General features: G+C 32.3%; 2 protein-coding genes across 2 annotated transcripts; one reads left to right on the top strand and one right to left on the bottom strand.

Moving 5' to 3' along the window:
• On the top strand, positions 8,972 to 13,311 carry LOC105157733 (glutathione S-transferase T1-like). Its single transcript, XM_011074194.2, has 7 exons — positions 8,972 to 9,050; positions 9,774 to 9,847; positions 10,289 to 10,349; positions 11,211 to 11,264; positions 11,386 to 11,465; positions 12,230 to 12,435; positions 12,929 to 13,311. Exons 2-7 carry the CDS (start codon positions 9,820 to 9,822, stop codon positions 13,106 to 13,108), a joined length of 609 nt encoding a protein of 202 aa, XP_011072496.2. The 5' UTR covers positions 8,972 to 9,050; positions 9,774 to 9,819; the 3' UTR covers positions 13,109 to 13,311.
• On the bottom strand, positions 14,548 to 17,640 carry LOC105157726 (tubulin beta-8 chain-like). The gene is made up of 3 exons (XM_011074181.2): positions 17,247 to 17,640; positions 16,149 to 16,418; positions 14,548 to 15,473 (listed from the first exon to the last, which is right to left on the bottom strand). The coding sequence occupies exons 1-3, from the start codon at positions 17,638 to 17,640 to the stop codon at positions 14,800 to 14,802; spliced, it is 1,338 nt and encodes a 445-aa protein (XP_011072483.1). The 3' UTR covers positions 14,548 to 14,799.

Here is a 20,276-nt window from a genome sequence, read left to right as displayed (position 1 = left end):
TGCTAAAAGAAGCGTTTTTAGGCTAAAAGATAGGTCTAGCTGTTTTGGCTTCTTTGTAAATAAATTCAACTTTATCTTTTACTACTTTACCCGCATTATAATAATTTTAATTTAACTTTATCATTTTTTATTTGTTTTTAAAGTTTCATATTTAAAGTTGATATTGAATTTTTTAAATAATTGAATAATTTAACAATAATCAAATTTACACTTTCACATTTAAATATTTTATAATTTTATTTACTATATTATTTAATTATGTTATTCCTTTATCATTAAAAAATATAAATTAATTGGCTATAATTAATTAATAAAAATATATTTTCTTTTGCATCTGTACAAGTTTAATTATTGTGTATACATCAACAATTATATTACTTAATTAGTAGGAGTATTATTAAATTAAATATTCACTTTGTTTGTTGATATTTCAAAACCATTAAATATGAAATAATCTAATCAAAATAAAATTTATTATTTTCTATAAAAAAATAATTATTATTGACAAACAACAAATGCAAATATAAGCAAAAATAGTATCAATTTTAACAAATAGTGACAAAATGGTCTTTAATCAATTAAGTTTATTTTAGAAGTGATTTTTTTTTTTTTTTTCCAAACACTACCCAATTTAGTCTTCTCTGTTTTTTTATTTTTTGTCCAAACACTACCCATTTTTTATTCTGCTACAACTTTAACTTTTTTTTTTAATAAAAATATCACTTTTCTAAAAGCAAAATTTTTTTTCAAATTCTCTCTCTCTCTCTCTCTATATATATATATATATAGAGAGAGAGAGAGAGAGAGAAATTAGTTTGATAATTTCTTTTCCTTTTACCAAACTCAAAACACCAATACGAATCGAGTTTGGTTGGATTTGAATCGATAATATAATAAGTGATACACTTGCAGTGTGATTGATAAATAATTCAGGAAAAGTGACCAATCACATGACAAATGTATCACACTTACTTTGTGATTTATTTGATTCCACCAATCTTAATTTGGCTAAAAAATTTCCATAAATACTAGTATTTATTGGTATTACTAGTCCATCAACAGTGTAGATTTGACTTAATTTCTTTTTCTTTCATTAAGGGATTTTTGCACTTGAATTTTTTTTTTTCCCTTTTCAATATTTAATTGCAATGTGCTCACCATTGATTGGGAGACCACGTGGCATCATCTGAGCGTCCTAGTGTCAGGTGATCAACGACTATCAAAGCGGGCGGGTCCATTGGTCCGGGTCAGGTGGGTGGGGTTGCCTTCATGCTCGAATCCTGTCCTTTACTGCAAATTCCTTTAAAAAATAAGGACAATTTGGTCTTTTGAAAATTACCCTCGTGAAGGGCAATTCTAGAATTTGAAATTAATGTTCATGCTGCAAATTATTATTTATTGAATCATAATTAGATATCACTTCCAAATTAGATATTAAGTAGACAGTGACAAATATGAAAAAGAAAATAACATAACCTAAGATTGAAAAATTAATATGAAACGACACGTAAACATAACTAAATACTAAAATGGACCAAAGAAATTTGGTGGAGAAAATATTACTAATATTTTTAGTCTATACATATAATTCAATAGGAGTTTTAAATAAATAAATAAATAATTGGAGAACTTTAATACAAATAAAAATATATAAAATAATTTAAGCAAATTACGAAATTAAAAATAAAATAATATGAATAGATTATTGTAGCTAAAGGTAAATATCTAAATTGTGATAATGAAAAAAAAATGACCTTGTAATAATAAAACTCATAATCTTGGATAATGAAAAAAAAAATGTGAAAATAAATAAATTATAATTATAAATTTGTAATAAATATGGAGAAGTAAGAAGAAAAAATATATAATTATGAGATTATTAAAAAACATTGAAATGACTAATTTGACCAAAAAAAATTTAAAGAAATAAAGAGTAAATTTGAGCATTCAAAAATTGGTACGATAAAAGTTTTTTTTTTTATAATAGTACAAATAAAAAAATATATTATCATGTTATACATTGAGAAGCCTTTTAATTTTCTAAAAATAATTATAAAAAATATTGAAATTGAACAATTCATATATTCACAAAATTATTTCACTATATAAGATTTTAAAAATTATTTCACTAAGCATATGATTTTTCAAACTTGAATAACAACAGAATTAAGAATCAAATCCAATCAGAAAAGGCTGAGAAAAAATAAAAGAAAATATTAATTGGGATGAAATTAAAAGCTTACTTTAACAATATTAATGTAACAATTGTTAATAAAAGATATAAATTTTTAAAAAAATAACTCTACCTAATGAATTAAAATTAAAAAAATATTGTATGAGATATACCAATAATTGATATTAGATCAGTGTCTAAAAAGTACATGAGTCAAATGAAATAAATAGCTAGTAATAAGATAAATATTTTTTATGATAATCAAAAAATTTGAATATGTTTAAAATAAAAACAAACTGGATTTAAATAGATACAAATTTAATTTTTAATTTAAAATGGATGAGATTTCTGACCAGTGAGATTTTTTCTTAATAATTAAAAAATTCAAAATTATCAAAAATTATTATTTGATCGAAAAAAATTGGGGCACATCAAGCGTGTCGAGTGAAATTTATCCTCCACGTCGTATTATTAAAATTACATGGCCAAACCCACAATTTATACCTAATGCCAATTAAATTAATAAATCAAATATAAATGATATAAATTAATCACACCAACCAAACAAGTCTAAAGTAAAAAAGATATATATATATATATATTGACTAAAATATTAAACAAGATTTTATTTGTGTACCAACTCCGCCTTTAACGCGTCGTGAACATTGGAATACATTTGGTGATTGATTCCACTGTTTGAATGCATAAAGGCGCTGATCTATCTAGTTTTTAGGGACACCTACAAAAAAATACTTGCTTGTCTATTTTTTAATGGGGTGCTTGCCAAGGTCGCTCGTCTATCTAATTTTTAAGGGGTACCCCACCAAGGCTACCTGTCTGTCTACTTTCTATGGGCACCTACCAAAACCACCTATCAAGTATTTTTGGTGCATTATTGGAATATAATAGCATCAATAGGGGTGGTAGTCGGACTCGGATCCAACAAAATTCGTCTTGGACATGTTCTTATTAGGGCAGGAACGGGACGGGTAGGTTTTGATCATTTTTTATGGTGAACTGATCAAAATGGCATTGTAAATTATAAATCATAATTTTATTTTTTTCTAAAAAATCTCTCCATTTTTTCAATTGACTAAGTGAACAAATTTTTTATAGTTTTTCAAAAAATTTGATTCACCTGGTCTTTTATTTTAATACAAATTTTTAATTTTTTTTTAAAAGTACCCACAATTTCAAATTGACAATTCCAAGCCTCCATCCAAGGTTCACATAATTTCATCAAACCTCGTAGGGTATAGGTAATTTTTAAATAATGAGGAGGTATTTATAATTATGCCAAATTTTAGAAGAACTCGTTGTAATTTATCGTAAAAATTGACATGCTAGCGAATTCAAACCCATGACCTTATTATAATCATCCTCGCAAATAAACTCATTGACAATAATTATCTTAATCTGCATTAGCTTAAAAATTAGGATAAAGGACATGTTGCCCCTGAGCTATTCTTGATGTAACATTTACCCGTTTAAACTAATAAATATAACACTTATCCCCTACAATTAAATTTTTGGATAATATTGTCCTTATATTATATATATATAACATATATATATATATATATATTTAGTTCAAAGACTTTGTCTTTATATATCTCTCTCTCCGACGAGGACAAAAACAACTAGTATTTGCTATGCCCGAACAGGATGACCTTAATCCGCTGATCCTACCAGGAAGACAAGCTTATCCCTGCTGGTCACACCAGTGCATGAGTGCATGGCAAGCCCTTTGCCGCGAGTGTTGGAGCTTCGCTAACAAGTGAGTGGAGAAGCCCTTCACCTAAAGCAAGGAATCCCCTCCAACAAGGAGATGATGACCGATAAACAATATATTTAATTTAATAATATATTTTTAATTTTTAATTTACAATGTGAACAATATATTTAATTTAATTACATATAATTTGTTAATGTTATATAATTAACAATATATTAAAATCTAAATATTTAAAAATTAACATTGTATTAATTTAAAAAATTATAATTAAATGTATCAAATGTAAAAGTGTATATTTTTGTATAATTGTAAAAAATACAAAAAGTATACAATTAGTCCGACAACCCTGTACTGGCACATCTGATTGTGTTGAAGAATTTCTTTGTTGGGCTTGTTGTCGTGCACGCGTTTGCGCCCAATCCATCTCGTTGTGAATACGTGTTGTTTGACTTCGACCAGTGCGGAAGAAATGCGAATAGTAGGATCGTGGACCAACTCAAATTTCAGTACATCCCAATAATCTTCGAAATGCATAGGTTCAAATGACTTAGAATATATATTCTTATAAGCCATTATATCGTAATAATCCTTCACCATTGATGCAGCATTAATCATGTATGCAGCGCATACCTTTTGAGCGTGACTGCAAGGATTACCAAATTGAGTCCATTTGCCACAAGAACATTCTCGGTTTGCAATTTTGACAATATGGGTGTTGACTCCATGTCCACTGTGACGTCTTGTAACAACCGAGGCAGACTGTTGGAACTGATGGTATTTGGTGACGGTATGTTCAACAAAATTTTGATGCCAATCTTGGAACATTTTATGTGCAAAATCCGTCCACAATTGGTTGTTGGCCAACATTACAGAACTTCTCGCTAACCTCTCACGAAAATAATGGACGCTTCGCTGAAACGTCATCTCAGCAATTGCTGTTAACGGTAGGCGGCGAGCGCCTTCCAATACTCCATTTATGCATTCCGACATATTTATCGTCAGAATTCGGCATCGTCATCCACCATCATGAGATGTTGTCCATTTTTTCTTGTCGATCCTATCTAACCACTGAAACGCCTCTAGTTTCTGGCTCTTTAACACCTACAAAAGCAAGAGGGAGTACCTGTTGATTTTCATCCATGGCAGCAACAATCAGCATCTTGTGCTTGTACTTTGTGTATAGATGGATCCCATCTACACTGATAAATTTGCGAAAATGTTGGACCCCTTCAATACACGGCTTGAACGCCCAGAATACGTATCATATCATATATGCACCGGTTGATGTGTCGCGGACTTTGTGTTGCCAGTCAACAATCGTTCCTGGATTATATTTTTGGAGAGCTCTCAAGTATTTGGGTAGCTTTTGAACGGAGCTCTTCCATGTTCCATAAACCATCTCACGTGCCATATTCAAACTGTACCATGCCTTTTGGTATGGTATATCGTATCCGGTATGGTCTTTCACAGTTTGGATGACATGCTTTATTCCATACGATGAGTTGCATTTTACCTGTCCTAACAGTAAAGATGCAACATAGACTCTATCTGAATTACCATGTTCGAGGGACATTTGATTCAATATACATGTATGGTCCCCTCCATATTTTGTTATTGTCCACCTTCCAATTTTTTATTTGAAAATGCCTCGCAGCTCCCATCTACACCACATATCAGAAAAAAATAAACACGAATCAGTCGAATATTTTTTGCCCATTCTTATACATATACGGAAAATATATATATATACCTTCGCTGTTGTTCTTACATAATACTTTCTACTTGGCCTTCGAACTCTCAGCTTCCCAATACTCGCGTCGGGCATATCGTATCGAGTGATCTTTCACTGCCTCGATTAAAGCTTCTTTATTTTTGAAAAGCATTCCCCAATCAAGTCTGCCTTCGTTTTTGTCATAAAATTTTGCATATTTCAAGTTCGGTACATAAATGGAATCCACTGGTACCTCCAGGAATGTTTGTTCGAAAAATGGTATAGAGTGGTAAAATATTTGCTGAGTAATTCGATGTGGCATAGCTGGTTGAGAGGATGTTGACGTACCTTGTGCAAAATTTTCGGCCACCCATTTTCAATAGAAGGGAAACAGAACGAGGTTATTAGGAATGGTACTACAACATAACAAGAAATTTCGTGTTGTCATCTACTGATAGACGTGTGGAAAGCGGGTACCAACCTGGAGAAGCATCTATGTTGCAAGTTGTGGTACGTTGTTATATAATATTACATATTTTATTTTAGATTTTTTTTAACCCACAAGGCTCATTATTTTTCTACACTTTTCAGGCAAATGAGGTGAATGCCCTTGAAACTTTATGTCAATCTAGACCACCAAATATTGAAGGGTATAATCAATTGATGGATAAATTTGACCATGGGTACATATTATCAAGGAAGCTACAACCCAACAGCCACAACAAATTGCTTCTCCATTCGATGATGCTCCCACAATATCCCACAGGCAAAGAAGAAGTTCTGGTAGAATGTCAACTGGTTCAGTTGAACGTCATGATATTGGGATGGATATAGCTGGTCCTTCTATAGTATATCCACCTCAAGATTATTACGTGCATCAACCACCTCAAGATTATTACATGCTTCAACCGTCTCAAGACGAATGGTTTCAATCGACTCAATATATGCCAAACCAAATACAAAATTATTCTCTTGACCTTGGTCTTGGTATTAATCAACCATATACACAAGGATATAATATTTCACCAATTCTATTTTCATCATTTGGTGCATATCGTGACAATGTGGAGTCAAGTTCCGCAACAACATCAAGTCGGTTCGGTGGTGATGAAAATGAGGCACAAAATAAGCCAGTTCAATATGTGGGCGAGGAATTAAGAAAACCTAGGCGTCAACGCCACAGACGGAATTGTGGAACGGGTGGACATTTTTTACATTTGTAATTATATAGTTCATTGTAATTTTTTACAATTGTACAAAATAAATACACTATTACATTTGTACCCTTAATTGTAATTTTTTAAATTAATGCAATATCAATTTTATAATTTTTTAGATTTTAATATGTTGTTAAAAGTTAATTATATATAATGAAATTATACAAAATTATTTAAACGAAAAGAAAAAAGGAAAAATGCCAAGTCGTGATTCTGGATCGCGACTTGGCCAGTTTTTTAATTTTTCTTGGTTTATTTGTTGACAAGTCGTGATTCGTCATGTTTTTATTATACTATTAAATAAAATTATGTTAATATAATTTTTTTAATAATAAAAAATTAAATAACTCTTTGTTAGCACCATCACTCCTATCACCTTATAACATTACTACTCATCCTATTGAACACATTCATGAATTTGAAAATCCCGCACTATTGCACAACTATACTGATGGTGTGAAATGTTGTATCTTTTACAGTAATCCAATTTTTGTCCATCGTTGGTTCGACCAACATTCGTCTGATTTACATACACTCTTTTGTAAGATTTATTTATGCATCAATCAAGAAATATTGAAAGACGATTTATGCCTCTTCAGGCTAATATTGGGGTATGAAATAGAAAGGTTGATGCTAGAAGAACACTCGAAAGACCTCCCATGCTATGATAATATTGTTATCCTATGTTCTAGAACTATGCTTATGATGAATGTTATTGTATTTCTTTTATGATGAACTTCATAGTTATGTTCTCCAAAAACTAAAGATGAATTGTTTAGCTATTAACGGCTACCGCCTGTAAATTTGCTCTCGCTAAGGAGCTCTAGCTTGTGCTCCTAGCTCTAACACTGCTAACAGGCTTATGGCCTATGCTCTTGTTGACGGGCTCTAGCCTTGCGCCATAAACAGGTAATACCTTGCGCCACCAAATATGCACAAAACCCCCCCAAATCTACATGCATGTACGAGTTGTTCTTAACCAACGGGACTCTTCTTTTATCAGCAAAGCAAGGCAAAGCTTGAACAATCATGCAGAATTTCTCTACTAAATAAGCACGACAGAAAAAATCTTCATCTTTTTGGCAAGTCGATTTCGTCCTACTACAATAGTCTGATACCAAGTCTCACACTTTTGGAGTGGGTGAGGACTGTGAGTTATGATTCCCCTTCAAATATTTTTCTTAAAGACCAAAGACAAGGAGGTAGGTCCCCACCAAACAACCCAGCAGGTTGGGCTTGGCTGGCCCATGAGTAAGATATTAAGCCTATAACTTATGTTATCCTCACTAACCTGGGCAAGCCCAAGAAATTGATCCAATTCATCAAGATGAATCAGCATACAGTAGGGATGACACGTCACACGGGTCAGTGACATCTCCAAGGTACTCCAAGTAATTTGGGTGGTATTAACTCTTTAACCAGCATGTACTAGTTTTTCAGATTATTTGGCAGACTGGCAAGACTGGGTAAAATGATCATATCTTAGTCTAGATAAGTCCAAATCACGAACAGATTTTTTTGTTGAGTATCTAACACATACAGCTTTCTAATGGTATATGATTCACGTCGCCTATAAATGGGGCCCTTTATGCATTCATTTTGGTAACACGAACTATCAGACTCATACTTTCATTCTCTCTCGATTGTTAGACTATATTCAGCATACTTTTTGCACTCATGAGTTATATCACTTTCACACTATTTCAAACTATTATTCTCACTTTGATTCAAGTTTTCCTTTCATTTATTCAATCAATACATTATCGACTTAAGCATCGATGTGTTAATCTCTATTTTGCATGTTAGTAACCCAATAATTTTAAAATTTTTATGGAAGTTCTTCAACCATTGTGGTGCAGTTGATCCCCAATACACATCAACAAAGAAAACCATAAAAATAATATTATGATAAAACTCATATAAATGAAAGAAATATCAACATCAATACTTGTTTTGGAGTTCATCTTTCTTCAGAGCATTCACATTGCTTGTCAGAATACCATTCATTATATTCAAGGTCCAGTGGTCCACCCTATCTCATATCTGACTGTTCAACATTTAATGAATAATTGAATTTAGCAGTATATATGTACAGTAATGTGAAGATTCTCAAAGTCATTCAACTAAAAAAGCTACTGTGTGTAGTGTGTGTGAAAAGAAATTGTATGTCGATCGGCTGTCCCAACCTTCACGTGCTGTTCTTATCTTCTGCAAGTAAGAAATTTCTCTTCTTCCATTACACCCTTAATTTATTCAGTTTCATTTCTATTTTCTTTTTTATTTTGGGAGACAAAATGAGTAGATAAATATATATATATGGGTATTATTCGGAATTTTAGTACGTTTTGATTTTGTATTAATATTGGTATAAAATAAATAAAGATAAATTAAATATTGTTTTTCAAAATACAAATAAAATATACAAGATGTTTTCACTTCGCATCCACACGGCATTGCTCCGTCAGACTTTCGCCCACTAAGGAAAATTCCCGACTACTGCTTCCCTTAGGAGTCTAGGCCGTGTCCCAGCCCATGTGTGACCGACTATCCTCTCAGAACAGCTATTGATCATCGTCTTGATAAACTATTGCCTCACCAACTAATTAATCAGACGCAAACTCCTCCTCGGATGGATTCCTCCTTTTGTTCCTCATCCTTTGGGTATTAGCAATCGTTTTCAACTGTTGTTCCCATCTCAAATGCACGTTCTTATACTTAAAAAAAAAAAATTAAAAATACCACATCAATAGCCACATCATTCATTTTCTTTTAGAGAAAATAGCGATGTCATTCCTTGAACTCTTAAAACAAAACGACAACGCAAAACTTCCAAACGACGACGACGACGGAGGCAACCAGCTTCTATTAATATTTTTAATAGAAGGGTAAAATAAAACTAAAAAATTGTGTTTGATTCTGATCTTTTATTGGTTAAAGGGCAAATGGGATAGAATTCGAGGAAGTGAATATTCAGCTGGGGAAGATGCAACACCGATCCCCTGAATTTGCAGGTAACAGTAATGAATTTTTCTTTCCACATTCTTCTGCTGTAAATTTTAGATAAAAAGGTGCTTTTTTACTGAAGAATATTTTTTTGGGAAAAGTATTATTTTCGTCCATTAAGTACGCCTAATTTTAATTTTAGTCCGATAACTATGTCCATTTTTGTTTAGGTTCAGTAACTTACGAAATTGCTTACTTTTAGTCCTCTAGCAAATTTTCGGATAATTTTACCCTATAAGTGCATATGGTCTAAAACTGCCTTTCAAAAGTTGCATAGGGGTAAAATTGTCCAAAAAGTTGCTAGAGGACTAAAAGTAAGCAATTTCGTAAGTTACTGGACCTAAACAAAAATGGACATGATTATCGGACTAAAATTAAAATTAGGCATACTTAACGGACTAAAATAATATTTTTCCCTATCTTTTACCCTTTTGCTTTAAACACTTCAGAAATAAACCCCATGAGAAAAGTTCCAGCAATTATGCATGCTGATTTCAAGCTTTTTGAGAGGTACTTTTGCTTAAAGTTTTACTTTTTTGGTTTGATAGCCAGCAACTGTAAATTCTAAGAAAATTTAAAAGAAATAAAATTAGGTATAGCCCAGTAATTGAAGTTAAATTCTAGGGTTAATTTACGCCCCTTTTAAAAATTCTCTGGTTACACTTCACCTTTTTTTATTTGAGTTTAAACGAAAAATACTAATATTAGTTAAAAAAAATTATATAATTTTTTTAATTATGTCCCTCGTTTAATATTCTTATATACACTTCTGTACTTATAAAGGGATAAATGTAATAATATTTATATATATACGTAGTGAAGTTAACATCACATCATTTTTTTCCTTGTAAGTGCAAAATTATTACAAAAATATTAAATGGGGTGTGAAATGGAAATTATATAATTTTAATGTTACCGTAATCAGCTTTATCTAAATCATGACGAAATAGTAGGTAAGGCGTAAACAGTGGATTTTCAAAAGGGATGTAAATATAATTTTAAAATTCTTTGAGAGAAAGTATAATATTTATATTTTAGAGGAGATATAAGTGTAATTAATGGTATATTCTAATGATTTAGTACTCATTGATTTGAGATAAAAACAAAATTAATTGCTAAATGAGAGCAATATATAGATCAAAATATGAAAATATGTTAGGGGGCTTTTTGATATTTTTAAAACTTTAGGGGTATTTTGTGCCTATTTTAATTTTTATAGGGGTAGATTGTACTAATATTTGGGAAGTTATTGTAATTAAGCCATAATGCATATCCAACTTCACTTCTTCCATATAAAACCTTTCCCAAAATTCCAAGCTGTTGATTACAAAAGACAATTCACATTCTGACTGATTTGGTGTGTTTTGGCAGTCATGCCATTCTTGTTTATCTGGCTTCTGCATTTCCTGGAGTCGCCGATCACTGGTACGTCGTGTTGGTTGTTGCGGAAAAAGCCGCACCCTACGTGTTCGACGAAATGCCTTTTGCAGTATATATCTAATACTCGTGATGTTATGCATCAACTATATGTTTTTGATGGGTTTAGGTATCCGGCTGATGTACACAAAAGAGCAAAGATCCATTCAGTGCTGGACTGGCATCACTCTAATCTTCGGCGCGGTTCAGGTTACATACAAATGCCATTGCTTCTTAGTGGATTATGATATAGTTTAAACTTGCAGTGTCATGATACTATTGATGAGGTGTTATTTCACACTGAATATGTTGTGTATTGAGATCTATAAGGCGATATCAAATAAATGTATTATGAGATGTTAATTTTTGAAAAAAACTATAGCAGAATTATAAAATAAAATGCAGATAACATAAATTACACTCATTAATATATCCTTTCAAAAAAAAAAAAAAACGCAGTAATATATATGTCAAGAAGTTTTAAAATAAAATCAAATAAACATATGTTGAACTTGAATAGCAGCGGCAATAAAAAAAATATATTGTATAGATAATAATATTGTAACTAAATTAGATCGCAATATCTTGAAAAAAACATATATGCAAATTCATTAAGGTATACAATATTTGCAACTACACGATGTTATTAGATATTATCACCGATTATCTTGGTGTGGTTGATAATATCATGATATCAGTGATAAAATATGATATTATCAGATATTTTTGGTTATATATATAACCGGAGATTAGTAAGTATGAGCGAATGTGTTCTCCTTTATACATATCCGCCGGTGTACTTTGATCATGGCTGCTCTAGAATTTGAGTATATTGCCTATAGTATATCTGTTGTTTAACTACACAATTATTTGAAATTATGATGTTAGAAATTTTGTAGATAATGCTATCCGATGTTGCACCTTTTTGTCTAATTAAGAGGCCTATCTCTTTTAAATTGCTTTGTCTGTCTCAGTTGAATATCTCTTCAACACCCTTGTCGCACCGGAGTTTGGTCTGCCGTTGGACCAAAAAGCCGCAGACGTAGGTGAGAAACTTCTGTCGGCATCTCTTGCAATGATTGAATCGTATTGGCTTGAGGGAGATGGGCCATTTTTGCTGGGGAATTCTCAACCTTCCATTGCAGATCTTGCTTTAGTTTGTGAAATCATGCAACTTGAGGTTACAAACACCCACCAACTTATATATATGTGTTTCTGACTATTGGGAATGGATAAATGCAGTTCAAATCTTTCGCTCTAATTTTGCGTTTTGTCTGCATTCTACTTAAAGGGAGAATCATATTTTTTATCCTATATGTGTTTCTGACTATTTAGCAATAACAAATGTTGTTCGAATCTTGTGCTGTATTTTGTGTTTACCCATTCTGCTTGGACAGTATTTGGATGAGCTTATAAGCTTTTTAAAATATTTTATAAGATGTTACAAAATATTATGTAAACCTTTTACGAAAATAGTTATAAGAGTTTATAACCTCAGTGAAAACACTAATAACACAACCTTCCTGAACAAATCTGTAAATGGCCTAATTGTAATTCTCGTTTTTATTTCATAATTCACAACAATGGTTTTTTGTTCTAGTGAATTTAACACTGTTATCAAATGAAATAATATATGATATGTTGTTCAATTTCCCCTTCCCCCATTGGTTTAGGTTGCAGATGAGAAGGACCGTGATCGTATTTTAGTCGGACACACGAGAATTTTGAAGTGGATTGAAGACACAAAGAATGTAACGGCACCTTATTTTGATGAAATTCATTCCGTCATGCCGCTTATCAAAGAGAACCTCGCAGAACTTAAGGCCAAGCAAGCAAACAATGAGGGCAAGTAGCTCACATAGATGGGGAAATTGTCGAAGCGTGCATGCTCTGGATTTACTTGCTTACTACAAATTTGTTGTAGTTTGTGTTTGTTCATCTTTGGTTTGCTAAAAGATGTATTTTCAGTGTGCTTTTTTTTATTTATTTTTAATATTAATCACACTTAGACCTCTTTTAAAAATGTTGAAATACAGTTTTCTAAAAAACAATTCAAAATTACACTTGTGTCCCTTTTGAAAATTCTCCATTTACATCTAAGTCTCTTTCGTTAGGGGTTGGATAGAAAATGCTGACATCAACCAAAAAAACTACATAAATTTTTAATTTTACTATTTATTTAATATTTTCATATATATATTTATACTTATATGGGGATAAATATCATATATATATATATATATATATATTATGAAATGAGAGAAACATCATTATAAGTATAAAATTATTACATGAAAATATTGAATAAGGGGTAAAATTAAAAATTTATGTAACTTTTTTTGTTAATATTGGCATATTTTGTTGAACTGGATTTAAATGTAGTTTTAAAACTTATTTAAGAAAAAAATGTAACTTAATATTTTTAGAGGGAGTATAAATATAATTAATTCTTATTTTGATTAAGAAATTTATTATATTATTGTATGTGAATTTCAATCAAATCATTCTCGATCAAATTATTATATCATAAATGTACATCAACAAATATAATAATTTATGTATTAGTTATATATAAACCTTACTAGTAACAATTAATATTCATCAACTGCTATGGAAATGAGTATGTCAATTAAACAACTTTAGACTCATAATTAGTCTGCAGTAACTCTTGCAGTCGGTAAAACCCCATGCGCACATGTTAATACATGAATTATATAAGCTTCTAAGTTTTCGTCTTGGGTAAATTATAAATGTCTCTTATAAAAAATAAAATAAAATAAATACCTTTTTAAAAATTTACGATAAATACAAATATTCATTGTTATTTAAAAATTATAAATACCTTTAAAATTAACGGTCGACTAACAAGTACCCCTACAATAGACTATCATAAAAAGATATTTGTTAGATGGCCATTAAATTCACAAAGAGAATATTTGCAATTCTGATAAATTTAAGAAGAGTCTAGTATAATTTACCCTTTTTTTTTTCTTTATGATATTCTTAAGAGCATTCTACCATTTTGATCTAGTAGTATGTTGGAATTTATGATGCATTATGGACTTCAAGTTATCAAATTATTGATTTATAGTACTACTTTTTAACCAGTATAACTGCAATAAATTATATTCCTTTTGCTGTACATAAATGATTATCCTCGATGAAATTACATACGAGTTGTGTGTATTTTTCATTGGAAAATTGTCAATGTGCACTAATTTCAACGTAATGTATGAACTCAATCTAAAGAAAAGCACGATTTGAAAATTCGCAAACAGAACTTGCTCATTGGGATTCCTACATTTAACTTTAGCTGGTTGAAGTCACAAAGTAACCATTCTGTTTCAGCAAAAACATAAGAAAGTGCTACACAAATGGATGAAAACCAGAAATTTCAACAAATACTACGGCAGATGCTACTTCAAGAGTTGCTCAATGCTTAAAGGTTCTGTAAGCCAAATCCTCAAAATAAAGACTACCCAAACATACACATAAGCGCCATACAAAAGTATTGTATGCGTGCAGAGACGGATCTAGTATTTTCTCAGGCCTCCTCTTCTTGATACTCCTCATCGTCTTCATATTCCTCATCAGCAGTGGCATCTTGGTATTGTTGGTACTCTGCAACTAAATCGTTCATGTTGCTCTCAGCTTCTGTGAACTCCATTTCATCCATACCCTCTCCAGTGTACCAATGCAAGAAAGCCTTCCTCCGGAACATGGCAGTGAATTGCTCACTGACCCTTCTAAACATCTCTTGGATTGATGTCGAGTTACCAATAAATGTGGATGCCATTTTAAGGCCAGTGGGGGGAATGTCACAAACTGTGGACTTCACATTGTTCGGGATCCACTCAACAAAGTATGATGAGTTCTTGTTCTGGACATTTATCATCTGCTCGTCCACCTCCTTGGTGCTCATCTTGCCACGGAAAACAGCTGATGCGGTGAGGTACCGTCCATGACGAGGATCAGCAGCGCACATCATGTTCTTAGCATCCCACATTTGCTGGGTGAGTTCAGGAACAGAGAGAGCACGATATTGCTGGGATCCACGAGAGGTAAGTGGGGCAAAGCCAACCATGAAGAAGTGGAGTCGTGGAAATGGTATAAGATTGACTGCCAACTTTCGGAGATCGGAGTTGAGTTGACCAGGGAACCGAAGACAGCAAGTTACACCACTCATGGTGGCAGATATCAAATGGTTCAGGTCTCCAACTGAAGGTGAAAAAGAAAGGATAAATAAATAAAATTATTAGAAGTAACAAGGTAAACCATCATTCTCAATGGAATAGAATTAAAATTTACTCTCAGAATACGCAGGATGTGACACAGAACAGAATGGCATATGGCTCCACTGGTAATAATTATTTCTTTTAGCATACAAAATAGCTACTCAACAAAACATGAGCTGATATATGCTAGCAGGATCTGGTTTAAATATATTGCTAGAAGCAAAATCTTGAAATGTATGGCATTATCCTTGAATGGAGCACAAAATAATTTTTCTGATGGTCAAATTTGTTTTTGTCAATTAAAGACGGCCTATATCAACAAACATCACTTAGAAAGTTATGAATATCAAATTCAGAAGAAAAAAACATCAACCACAAACATAAAATACTACTGGATGCCTAAATTATACAATTCCAAGCATGCCAGTTATGACTGTAATTATCACAGTGACAATTTCATACTGCTGGTACAATTTATGTATATACTAAGTCATTTTATTTGGGATTATCTTCTCAGAGTGTCTGCTTTTGTTTCCTTTAATTCTAAATTTTCAATGAAGATGAGAAAACAGTTCCAAAAGCATACTGCTCAACTGATAGTTCAAGATTGTTATAACTTAATAGAGCAAATATAATAAAAAAGAAACCTGAGACTTACAACTGGGAGTTGTGAGCTTGAGAGTTCTGAAACAGATGTCATAAAGAGCCTCGTTGTCCAGGACCATACACTCATCAGCATTCTCAACAAGCTGGTGTACTGAAAGTGTCGCATTGTATGGCTCCACCACAGTGTCAGATACCTTTGGAGATGGGAAAACAGAGAATGTCAACATCATCCGGTCGGGATATTCCTCCCTTATCTTGGATATCAGCAGGGTTCCCATCCCAGATCCTGTGCCACCTCCCAAAGAGTGACATACTTGAAATCCTGGAGAACACAAGAGGTTCATCAGTGAAACGAGGACAGCATTATCGTTCTGGAATTATATCAGTCTTCCATACAAACAGTGCAAAGGAATTCAACTCAGTCAAACTCAATTATAGGCTATGCACAGCTTTTATGAAATAAATACAGACAAGAACCACCAGATTCAGAGAGCTGCAAGTAACTAGGGCAATACTACTATGCTTATCAAAATAGGCCTTATACAGATAACCAATCAACAGAACAAGCCTACACATGAAAATCCAGGAAATAAGGGAAACTTGAGAGTATTCCAAGCAAGTTAAATAGTTCTGAGTATGCCAAACATACATTTGTAGACAACAAGATAGCAAACACTGCTAACAAATGTACACAATAAGGAAGATAGGATCCCAGAAATTATAAATAGGGTAAAAGACGTGCCAGTAAAATCTTTAAAACGTCCAACTAACGTAAAAGACGCATTTGGTAGTGTAGCATAAAATTGGTAAGCACTGGGGTTTTTAACTGTTTAGCTCATAAACTCAAAAACTTTAGAGAATCATTTTTGCGAAGCTTCTCATAATACGAAACAACCCCCACGAAATTTGTTTTTGGAAATAACAGTGTAAGTTTGTTTTAAGAAATTATATGCAGAAATACGGAAAAGATAGCAAAAATGCATCAGACAGATGAAAGCACAAAAATATTGAACAAAATCAGTTAAATTATTTAAAAGAAAAAAACCTACTAAATGTTGCAGAAACCACATAGATCGAGAGTAGAGAAACCAGGCAAATATAAAAACTTTAGTAACATTGAGCAGGCGAAAGGTTAAAAGTGAATATTCACCCTGGAGGCAGTCGCAGTTCTCAGCCTCCTTCCTAACCACATCAAGTACAGAGTCAATGAGCTCAGCTCCCTCCGTATAATGACCCTTAGCCCAGTTATTTCCAGCCCCAGATTGGCCGAAGACGAAGTTGTCGGGTCGGAAGATCTGACCGAAGGGCCCGGAACGGACACTGTCCATGGTTCCCGGCTCGAGGTCCATGAGAACGGCTCGGGGAACAAATCGGCCACAGCTGGCTTCATTATAGTAGACGTTGACACGCTCGAGCTGGAGATCGGAGTCGCCTTGGTAGCGGCCGGTGGAATCGATGCCGTGCTCGGTGCAGACTACTTCCCAGAACTTGGCTCCGATCTGGTTGCCGCATTGGCCTCCCTGAATATGTAGGATTTCACGCATTTTTCCTGACGGAGAGAGAGAAAGGGAACGAGGGTTTTGTGTGTGTGTGTGTGTGTGAGAGAGAGAGAGAGAGAGAGAGAGAGAGAGGGTTTTGTTTCTGTGTGTGGAAATGGAGAGGGAAAGGGAAAGGGAAAAGGGAAGATATACGGCATGGGGGGGAGGGAAAAGGTGAAATTTCAAATTTGGGTTCTGATTCCCTGCCCCAGAAAATGGGCTGTATGTTTGCAATTGGGTACGTGGAGGATGATGAGTGGAACAGACATCATAGTAGTAACAATACTAGCTGTCCAATAAATACTACACCTGATCAGCCGGAAAATTTTAAACTAAATTTTAAATTTATTTAAATTTGAATCAATTATAAAGTAAATTTATCAATATTTATATTATATAAAAAAAATATATTTTCACTCATAAATATCAGTTACTTATACCGCAACATCAATTTTTTAAATTATCAAAAATATCTTTATGTATTTTCAACCACTCCTATTCAAATTCTTCCTTCATCTATATATTTATACTATCTCTATATTAATACTAATATGAAAAATTCACTCACAAACTACAGTTTGTAAAACATCGATAACCAATTTTTTGTGCTGATAATATCGCTAAATTAGTTTACATTTATCTATTTTTTTTTAAATATGTTGTGTTGGTTTATATATTTTATTCTTATTTATAATATACTTAAAACATAAATAATTATTTATTATATGTACGCAGAAAAAGCATGCCACAACGGCTAGTACTAATATAAAAAGGAAAGCCAACAAACTCACAAATGGCAGTTAACGACGTCGTTGCACCAATTTTTTAGAAAGTAAAAATGCCTTTCATATAAAATAACTAAGTAACTTATTATTTTTTTTTCTTTTTTTTAATGGAATGTATTGATTTATATATTTTGCTCTTATTTATATTATATTTTAAAATATAAAAAGTTTTTTGTTATATACATGTAAGAACAACATGGTACAATGACTAACATAATATATTTATTGCATAAGTAATGTATAATTTTTTAAAAAATAATTTTTATTATTTGATTGATTTAATTCAGCTAAATCAAATTTGATAAATAAATTTCTCCAAGGGCATTACTAGGAAAAGTTAATGAATTACACCATTCTTTTTTAAAAGAATGTTATATATGGCAAAAGTGTAAATTTCACAAAGCTGAGGTAGTAAACTAATACAAGACTAGCTTTCTTGCAGATCCTATTCTTTTGCTTGCCCTTCCTTTTTTTATTCTTTCCCATAGCAAGAGAAATCTTTTTTCTTTCCAGATGTCCAGTACGGGTTACTTAGCTAGTTATTCATACTAGTAATGGAACTTTGGTGCCTGACCCTTGCAGGCCAGATGAGAAATTAATATATATATATATATATATTTATGTGCCATCAATGTGTTATGTGAAGCCGTCATGCTTTCAAGCAAGGATATTCGCACTCACTTGGATTCAAGAAAAAGCTTTTAGCCAACCTACCCTATCTAAATGCCTCAATCGATACTATCCTGGATCCCTATAAAGAGCTCGTCAGGCATAAGACCTAGTAATCTTACATTGGTGGTGGTCTAGTATGAATCTCGTGTTGACTAAACTCAGCTTTGATCACACACTAACCCATGCATGCAATTTTGCATGCATGGGTCATTTCGGATGGGATGCATGCATTTGTCCCATTTGAATAAAACCGCTATATTTTATCGCAATTCTTTGTGTATAAAATGTCCGAGCTCCATTCTCATTAAGCTTGTCTCACAATTACGTTTTCTTCTCCAGTAAAAAAAAAATCTTCTTTCTATTATTGTTGGAACAAGTTGAAGATTATTGTTAAAAATGCTTATAGTAAGTTTTTTTATTAAAGTTTTCTGTTATATATGCATTTGAATATTCTTATTATAATATTGTTAAAAACTGAAATGTTGATATGTATTTTATTTTGTTGTGAAGATATGGCAGAGCATAATATTGTGATATAGTTATAAATTTTGGAGGTCAACGAATTAATTCAAATGGTTTTGTAAGTTATGATCATCATCTGATAGAATTTATGAAAATATCTCGTACTACTCCATTTGCTGAGCTAGAATTAATTTTATATGAAGAACTTGAATTCTGTAGGAATGATTTTAAGTTATATATATATTTTAAATAAATAACATTTAATTTTAAACAAAGGAGGGATATGGTGTTGCCGATTAAGAAGGATCATGATATGTAATTTTTTTTTAATTTAGTTAATGAATATATGTCTATTGATATTTTTTGTCGAAGCAGAGAAAATTCGTGAAAATATTGTATTAGATACCCCGGCTGTTGTGAGTAGGGAACATATATGTCTATATTAACGCAAGATTTGCCGAGTTTGCCAGTAGTAACTCAAGCAATGGGCAAGTTTGGAATTAATCAAGATTATGCAGGTCCATCTCCATATGCAAGTCCATCTTTATATGCAGGGCCATCTACATACAAGCAACAAAACGACGAGCCTGAAGCCGACAGTTTCTTAAACAATGAGCAATGGACTTAAAACTAGATTAGGTGAAGTAGAGAGCCAAATTTATAATAATCCTGAAAATAATGATGATGACGAGGTCAGCATTCTAATTATGATGGATGTGCTCG

Source organism: Sesamum indicum, linkage group LG1 (assembly GCF_000512975.1).
Source record: "Sesamum indicum cultivar Zhongzhi No. 13 linkage group LG1, S_indicum_v1.0, whole genome shotgun sequence".
In the NCBI taxonomy this organism is placed as follows: Eukaryota; Viridiplantae; Streptophyta; class Magnoliopsida; order Lamiales; family Pedaliaceae; genus Sesamum; species Sesamum indicum.
Note: the sequence above shows the minus strand (reverse complement) of the source record. Positions and strands in the feature narration are given on the sequence as shown.

Coding starts and splice junctions, on each gene's coding strand:
- LOC105157733 (XM_011074194.2), top strand. CDS start 9,820: ATGCAACACCGATCCCCTGAATTTGCAG. Junction 10,350..11,210: donor GATTTCAAGCTTTTTGAGAG/GTACTTTTGCTT, acceptor GTGTTTTGGCAG/TCATGCCATTCTTGTTTATC. Junction 11,265..11,385: donor CCTGGAGTCGCCGATCACTG/GTACGTCGTGTT, acceptor TGATGGGTTTAG/GTATCCGGCTGATGTACACA.
- LOC105157726 (XM_011074181.2), bottom strand. CDS start 17,640: ATGCGTGAAATCCTACATATTCAGGGAGGCCAATGCGGCAACCAGATC. Junction 16,419..17,246: donor GAACTGCGACTGCCTCCAGG/GTGAATATTCAC, acceptor TGTGTTCTCCAG/GATTTCAAGTATGTCACTCT. Junction 15,474..16,148: donor CAAGCTCACAACTCCCAGTT/GTAAGTCTCAGG, acceptor TTTCACCTTCAG/TTGGAGACCTGAACCATTTG.